We start from the raw sequence: 8543 nt of genomic DNA on the forward strand, positions 1-8543 counted from the left end.
TTGTTCCTTACCATTTTTGGTAGAGATCGAAGAGTATGAGTCATAAGAAGTATGATTGCTATAGATGCATCTCTGGAGATGCACGTGATTAATCTTAAATAAAAAAATACATCACTATTTCGCAAATGAAAAAACTTTATACATCTTCGAAAACGTGGATGATGAGAGTGTTAAGAAAAATTTTTCTGCATCTTCCATTAGAAAATTATTTTGCCACTTAAAAAATATATATTTTTTGCCATGTTTAAAAAAAGAAGACGCATATAATTGAACGAAAAAGTAAGCAGGACGACGTAATTAACATGCTTTTTGTATTTTGAAGTCGTCTGAGTCAGGATTGTGTCGTGAAATAAGAAGTTTTAGTTAGAATATTGGAAAAAACTCCTGATCTGCAAAAGACATTGTCTTTTGTTGCATGTAACATGTTATCTCAATACGCCTTGATATAAAAACAAAATGATATTCACCTATTATTAACATTCTATATTCTTTCTTTTCAAAAATAAACTGTCTCTAATGATGAGAGTTGGAAGCGACAAAGAAAATCAAAACAAACATGTATGTGAGCTCGCTCGCTTACACTTACACTCAACTCCTAAGTAATATTGAAAGAAGGTCTGATCTATATAAAACTGAGTAACTGAGTTTCTATCAGATTAGGAGAAACAATCTTGGAATTAAATAACAGTTATGCAAAAAGTTAATTCACAATAGAATTTTATAAAGTTTCTTATAAAAATACTTTTACGTACCTTTTACGATCGAGCAACTTTTCCCGATATGAGTCCTAATTTCATTTAGTATTTTCTTTATATTTTCTTCCTTATTTTCATAAAATTGATAATATATCTTCCCTGATATAATAAGAGCTAACTTGGAAGAAGGGGGAGGGAGGTAGTTTTCAACTTGAATAGGTATGATTTTTTTCCGGCACTCATCTGCATGCGTGTATTCTCTTTCGCAGTTATGTGAGTTCTTGTATTCTTCTGAGATGAGCAACAAAATAACTTTGGAGTTTGCTACTGCTTTTGCCATTTCTTGTTTTAAATCACCGCCCATGTTCTGTTGATCAATCCGAACCTTTAAACCGTTTTCAGTCAAAACTTTATGTAGATAATTAGCGCATTCTTTACCAGTTCTCCAGTTATATGACACCATTACATCCCAATATTCGTTTTCTGTAGTCATTTTGAGTTGTCAAAGTATAAAAACTTGTATTTCAGTGAAAGCTCTCAGCGAAATAGTTTAAACCAAATGAAAATATGTGAAAAGTCTCAAACAAGTTGTTGACAATCTGTTGTTGACAAAATGACTTAAATCAGCACGATATGACAAACGTACCAATCATATATCTAAAAGGTTTTGTTAACCCAAAGTAAATCAAATATTAATGCAACATTTGATTTGTTGATAACAACGCGATGGACTTTGATTGGTCAAACACAGCCCACAATACATACTTGAAGGTTTAAAACTAAATATAAAGCATAAATCAAAAACAACTCCCCAATTTCACGTGACATATTTTATCAACCTGCAAAGCAATCTTTATCGCGTTTAAGTTAAAATATGCAATGAAACTTTGTGTTTAATAAAACTTAATTTGATTGGTTTAATAAGCCTCCTATTGCTATATTCTTAACGTCCGTAAAAATGTGTGACAATAAATAAGATGAAAACTTCATTCTATTGAAACGATTTGGCTCTCTCCTCTGGATGAAACACTGTCACTTAAAAAAAAAAAAAAAGAAGGATTTATTACGTGTCATACTCAATGAACTATTTCTTTCTATTATCATTTTATCAGTGTTAGAACTGGTTTCTGGTTGTCATTAAAACAGTGTTAAACTTTAACGCTGCCCATTGTTTTACGTTTCATGCAACTGTACATGCAACATGTCCACCAAGTGTTTCGGGTGTCTTCCACTTTTTGTCGAACGAATTCGTTGAGTAAAGCTTAAAGATTATGTTTATAATTTCTCTCCCCCCCTTACCCCACCTTCCCAATATACCAGATCCAACAAAAGTATACATTTTGTTGAAGCTCGCTTTAAAGCCAATCCTTTAAGTAACACAGTCTCAGGAACTTAGAGCATTAAAAATTTGTAGGGAATTTCTAAAAACTCTAAAGAAAACTGTTTATCGATTGAACACGATTAATTTCAGCAGCCTTTAATTGTTAATTACTCGAAATTAACTTATTTCATTTTTGCACAACGAAGCTAAAATGTTGTTGTTTGATTGTGTTTGTGTTAAACATTGGTTGTCATAGTTATCAGGTTAAAATGAGTAAACAAATGATAAATAGAAAAAAATTTTAAAAAACCTTTTTTCAAAATCAGATTTTTTTTTTCTTCACAAGTTGACGTCAAAATTGACCGATGCTGCTCTTCAGTTGGATTTAATTTACGGCGATATAGAGACTCAACCAATCGAAAGAATTGGAAAAAAGTAAGAATTTAAAATAAAAGTAAAATTTAAATTGAACTTTTCTCCCAAAATTTGTTTACAATCTATCATTAAAACATCATATTTTCAGTAATAATCGAGGAAAAGAGTTGATTTAATTTAATTTATTTTGAATGAAAAAAATATAAAAATATGTTTGCATTGTCTTATTTCAATTTTTATTTCTTATTGATAGTTACCAACCTTAAAAATTACCAATAAAAAACCTTAAAAAACACGAGGAGTAAAATTTAATTTTAACTTTGTTCACAAGACAAACATTTTTTCAAGAATTTTTAATTTTTTTTGTGTCATAATGCCAAAAAACTCCATTAGGTCAAAAAAAAGTGTCAATTTACCAAAATTTAATATTCCATAATGCCATTAGGCAACGCTGATTTGAAATTTAGTTGGAAAGAGTACGAGGCACACGACGTAAAACATAATTGTTTCAAATGTTAAAATAATCTTTATGAGCTTTCATGAATATTTATATTAGTATAAGACAGATTAAATATCTAGAGAAAAAACGTAAAGAGCCAAATTTATTGTTTAAATCTTCACCATTTCTTCTTTTTAGGTTTTTTTTTTTCGGACCTGAAAAGAATTTTCATATGATTAGGAAGTAACAAAAGTTATTTAAAAATAAAAAAATACAAAATCTTGATAAATTAAAAATTCACTTAATATTTAATTTATCGAGAACAAAAAGAAAAATCTAGAATTAAAAAATTAATCTTACCCATTTGTCTTCTATTCGCTAATTAAGATATTTGCGGCACCTTTTTGCACCGCAGAAGCACGGTAGTTTGTCGTCCTCAAGCGCAAACTTATAGTCATAAGTCAATTCCTCACCGACTGTAACCCTGCGTTTAAAAACGAATTCCTTTAACATTTGTAGTAAAACAACATTTGCAATCTTTTTAAGAAAATAAAACTTACCTTTTTTGAGCGAATATAATAATTTTTTTACAACCATCTATAGATATGATACGCGAGAAGCAATTTGGCTGAAAAAAAAAAAGTGAAAATTATGTTTTGATGCGAAACGATGGCGAGGCGACGTTCATTTCTTCCACTCAAATAAAGCTTAATCGAAATTATACCTCAAAAGAATGATTGATGAATCTAGCAGCGTTGTCTTTTGTTGTTGCATCAACAACATCAGAGTCATCGATTCGAAACATGTAGCAGCCATAGCCCTATTTATTTAACAAAAGCTTCAAAAAATTTCATAAAAAGTGAACACAGTAGCAAACCACTTTAATCTAGTAAAACTCGTTTCGTTTTAAAACTAAAAAAAACCCTTTTTTCGTAGTATTTTTCGTGTCGATCCGTAAGTGCCGAGCGAATCTTTTCCCCGCTGCATTCTATGATCATTTTCCCTGCTTCGATCGTTTTCTTGCAAAACAAACCTCTCCCTTGTATCTTTGATCTACAACACATAAAAGGATTTTTTAAACACGTGACGTGCATTTGTAATACATATATGATAGATTATTTGTAATGAATACATCTAACAGATTATTTAAACACAACTATAAACACCGACGTTATCTTTGGCTAGATTTCTTAACAGCCGATACTTCATAGCAACAGGTAGCTCTTGTGGACCAAAAACAGATTCTTCTTCTGGATCGTTATTACAAGATTTAGGCGGCTGACGATAGGGGGAGGCAAGCCAAGCAAACATATCTTTTTCTGCTTTTCTAAATAAAATGTCACACGTTACTGCCGTGTAGTTTTATTCTGCCGTGTGCCTTATATTCTTATAAAAATTCGTCGTAAATCAGTGAAATTTAAATTCCGCTTTTTTTCTGAAAAATAACATGAAGTGAGTGCAAAAAAACACATGAAGTGAGTGCAAAAAAACACATGAAGTGAGTGCAAAAAAACACGACGAAATGCAGAATAAAAACTGTAGCATTATTGCAATCGATTCAATGGCTTAAAATTTTAAAATTTACCTGGAGAAAACTTCAGACCTGGCGCAGCCACTTGGGTTGATTGATATATTCTTAAAATGCATAAATAAAACCTCAAGAAAAGGCTTGTTAAAGACAAATCAACAAAAGTAGAATAAAATATATGAAAGTATTAAAAAAAAGAAAGCTTTAAACAGGTACCTGATCTTCTTTTCCCACACAGGGCAGATGATACTGGAACTTATATGTACGACACTTGTGGTAGCCAGATAGTTGCTCCACAAGATAAGAAATAAAATCTTTTGAGACATCAATAAAGTCATAAACATCATTTGCTTAAAAAAATGAAAACAGATCACTAGTAACACTAATTTTAACGACAACAACAACAACAACAACAACAACAACAACAATAATAATAATGATGCGAGAATAAAATGAATGTATGACCTAGGTAACCTAAAATATCAAGATGCTTTTTTATTTTTCTATGCAGTGATAAAAAGAAAAAGCCATTTGTTACAGGAAAAAATTCTCATATAAACAGAAAAATAAATTATAAATACAGATTGCATAAAAAGCGACACTTTCATGCAGATTTTCCATAATTTTTTAATTTTAAATAGTGGACCAAAATGAAGATATTAAAAAAAAACAACAAAGGTCAATGTTCAACACACTGCAAAACTGTGTTACAAGTTTTTTACAATAGCAAAAATTTCGTTTCTTGGAGCACGTTGACAACTTTAAACCAAAAGTGAAATATTTCAGAAATTTAACGCGTTGTTTTTGAGATCTCCATTTTTAAACTTTACATGTTTAAAAGGGTGTGAAGTGTAAAGTATTTTGCTCGCTTTTTGTTCATTTGATATTGCACATTTAATTTTGCTTTTTTAACTTAAGTATACAATTAACTATTTTAATAGTTTTAATAACCACAATGAATACATATTAATTTTTTGTGATTTGAGCTATAAATACTATTTTGATTGATGGATTTTGATTGATGGATTTTGATTGATGGATTTTGATTGATGGATTTTGATTGATGGATTTTGATTGATGGATTTTGATTGATGGATTTTGATTGATGGATTTTGATTGAAGGATTTTGATTGATGGATTTTGATTGATGGATTTTGATAAATGGATTTGCATGAAATTCTTGAATTTAATTCTCCATTAAGGTAAAAAAAAAAAAAAAAAATTTATCCCTATCTATAAATCAATATTAGTAAACGCACACCTACTTTCAATCATTATTAGAGACATATTGAGGTCAAGTCTTTTGAAACACTTTTGAAACAACTTAAGTAAATCTTTCCAAATCTCTACAAGAAAACCAAATTACAATATTTAATATTATCAAAAGATAAAGAGAATTGTAACTTTTAATTTACTATAAAACTAAAACATACCTTCCAGTGAATTATTTTCTCTGAACCATCCTTCGTCATTCTTTAAAATAAAAACTGTGTTTCTGATTTTTTCACTTTTTCACATTCACTTTCATCTAACAACTTTTTTAGGACTTCACTGTAATTTCTTCTGCCAATTTTTTTTGGTTCTTTTTGTTCAGCTGATGTTTTTCTCTTTTTAAGCTTTATCATAGCATAATCATCTGAAATAATATCATTGTTTAATATGCAATTTACTTCACTTACTATAATATCATTTTCAACAATTTCATTATTGTAATTTTGTGGTTCTATTTGAAAGTCATGATCAAAACTTATTGGATTGTCAACCAATCCATCATTAAGATAATTAAAATACTTTGACAAATTTTGTTTTTTCAGATTTGTCTCATTATCAGCCATTTTAATTCTCTTTTAAAGTTTTTTTCTCTGCAATGAGGATGGATTTTTATTTATTTTATCAAAATGTATAAAATTTTCATCATCTTCTTGCTTAGGAAATGGTGTTGCATTGTGTAAATTGCAAGGAATAAAGATTTCCTGTGTGGGTGTAAGACTCTGATGCTGTGTATCAAACACTGTAGTGTCAGAATTAATCTTTGAAGCTATCTTGCTAGACACTGGAAAACAACTTTGGGGTATAGGGTAGAAATTTTTGCCTAAACAATTTTTGTTAATGTTAAGAATTTTTTGAATTTCACAGTTTTTAACACCAGCATGCACTAGTTCTCCCCACAACTCCTCCGGTAAATTAACAGAGTAACAACAAATATCATCATGCTTGCTTGTTAAGTTAATCACTGGAATATCTTTACTAATTGAACTTTTGTCAGTATAGTTAACCATACGAGGATGTGTCTGAATATATTCACGAAGGCGACAAAGCAAAGCTTCTTGTGTTTGCAAACTTAACTCTGTCTCTTCCTGACTCAGATCAACAGATGGGAACATGCTGACTGGATTTTGGAATTCTGTAGGTTTTTGTTGATTTGTTGAGTTAGGAAAAACTTGATCGTGTCTTTCGTTGTATAATTTCATACTGTTAGGAAAATTACAAGATATCATTTCTGAATTTAAAAACAATTCAAATGATGAAACTTCGGAAACATATAAATCAACACTTGTATCACAACTGTATTTATTGAAATTGCTTAAGTCTAAAGAACTTCTATTAAAATTCAGCTCCTTTGTTTTCATATGAAGATAAAAACCAGGAGACACTGGGGAATCATTTGAGTTATTTTTAGATATACAAGATAGATTTTTCAATTTTGAGAAAGAATTAAGTTCAACAGAACTCTTATCATTTGTAAATGACAAGCGTTGATGAAGCCTCCGCTCTATTTCATTAGAAATCTGTCTTGTTAAACTTTGTTTTTGAATCGATAAATGCTCTGTTTGCTCAAGATCACAGTTTTTACAAACTGGTGAGGTTACTTCTTCTAATTTGTTATTGAGTTCATGAAAGTCATAAACATCAGCGGGTGATGTTGCTGATAAAGTAGATGTAGATGAACAGGATGACAACTCAGAGGTAAAAATACTCGGATATTGTGTATAATCTGCAGATATGTGTTTTTCTTCATACGCTTTTTTACTTAAATAAAGGTCTGGATCTTTGTATGGTTTTAACTTGGTTGTATACTCAATGGGTTGCTCATTAGACGCTGGTTCTTTTTCTGGCTCTGGTTGTATAATTGAGTAAAAGTTTTGGTCCTTGTGAGTATAAAGCTCTGTTTGAGCTAAACTAAATATTTTTTTTAAAAATGTCAAAAACTCTTCATGAACGCAAAATTTAAAATTGTTTTTCACAAAGCAATTTTCCGTATGAAGCGACTCCATTTTTATTTGGGCATAAAGCGACTCCACATTTTCATCACTCCAATTGGTTTTGCAACAAAATTCCAAATTTTGTTTTAACTGCTGCCATTCAGCTCCATCATGACAAAAAGTCATATTATCATCTTTAGGAACAATAGCATCTTCTTTTACTAAATTTTCTGGTGTATTATTTAAACTATGCACTTGGCAAGTGTACTTGCAACAATTTTTAGGATTGTTTGCACTCCAGATAATCTTTGTTACTCTACAAATTAATTTTTATGACATAAGAAGATCTTAACAACACTCATACTACAAAAAAACTGTAGAAAATCTAAAAAGAATCAAAACTTAAAGCAGTTTTCAAATTATGTTTTATTGACTTACATTCTTTAAAAAAATGAATTTAGTTATGTATAAAAACTTACAATAAAAACTGGCGAAATAAACCTGTTTCTAGATAAACTTTTAAAAATCCTTCTGTTCAATAAGAGCCATAAAAGTAAAACAGTTGAGACAATACACACATATTTGTGGATGCTTTCAAATAACTACAAAAATTCTAGAGAATGTAAAGAGCATTCATTAAAAAATAGCTTTAAAATTTTTTAACCTCAATGAAAAATCTCACCACTTTCAGCAAATAATGTGAAAAAAATATTTACTTGTAACTAACTGGTACTAACACTCTCTGCAGATCAGATTTATCCAACAAAGAGCCTAGAGCATGCAAAGTAAAATTCCCACAGTAAACTTTATATCTTTAGGATCAAATCCCCTTTGAACCTTTTTCAATGACTTATAACAAGCAAGATCAACTAAAACTCTTCTTGAGACAATAAGTTGATCTTCCTTTAAAATCAGCTACAAGATAAAAAAAAAAACAAAACAGTGATTTGTGATGATATTTTCTACTTTAAATTTACTTTGG

The 8543-nt window shown here is 29.9% G+C and overlaps 1 protein-coding gene and 1 pseudogene across 4 annotated transcripts; both read right to left on the reverse strand.

Annotated features, from left to right (window-relative positions):
• LOC149876693 (uncharacterized) overlaps window positions 1–8543 on the reverse strand; it is a 615724-nt pseudogene that overhangs the window by 5817 nt on the left and 601364 nt on the right.
• LOC149876694 (histone-lysine N-methyltransferase 2B-like) lies at window positions 2898–7477 on the reverse strand. Of its 4 annotated transcripts, XM_090075070.1 has the most exons (10): window positions 5792–7477; window positions 5624–5704; window positions 4575–4708; window positions 4416–4465; window positions 4035–4157; window positions 3754–3883; window positions 3555–3650; window positions 3391–3458; window positions 3191–3314; window positions 2898–3045 (listed from the first exon to the last, which is right to left on the reverse strand). In XM_090075070.1, exons 2-9 carry the CDS (start codon window positions 5643–5645, stop codon window positions 3209–3211), a joined length of 729 nt encoding a protein of 242 aa, XP_089931196.1. In that variant the 5' UTR covers window positions 5646–5704; window positions 5792–7477; the 3' UTR covers window positions 2898–3045; window positions 3191–3208. The 4 variants fall into 4 exon arrangements, 1 of the variants encoding a protein (XP_089931196.1); XR_016448516.1 differs by lacking the exon at window positions 2898–3045 and having other exon boundaries at window positions 3189–3314; window positions 4001–4157; XR_016448518.1 differs by lacking the exon at window positions 2898–3045 and having other exon boundaries at window positions 3189–3314; window positions 3997–4157.

This window comes from Hydra viridissima, unplaced genomic scaffold (assembly GCF_058129835.1).
Source record: "Hydra viridissima isolate aposymbiotic clone 2 unplaced genomic scaffold, HvirCarnegie_v1 scaffold_18, whole genome shotgun sequence".
NCBI lineage: Eukaryota > Metazoa > Cnidaria > Hydrozoa > Anthoathecata > Hydridae > Hydra > Hydra viridissima.

Excerpts from the sequence above, each read along its gene's own strand:
- LOC149876694 (XM_090075070.1), bottom strand. The coding sequence starts at position 5,645 with ATGTCTCTAATAATGATTGAAA. Across the intron at positions 4,158-4,415 it reads AGGTCTGAAGTTTTCTCCAG|AAAAGCAGAAAAAGATATGT; the intron begins GTAAATTTTAAA and ends CATTTTATTTAG. Across the intron at positions 3,315-3,390 it reads ATTATATTCGCTCAAAAAAG|GGTTACAGTCGGTGAGGAAT; the intron begins GTAAGTTTTATT and ends TTTTAAACGCAG.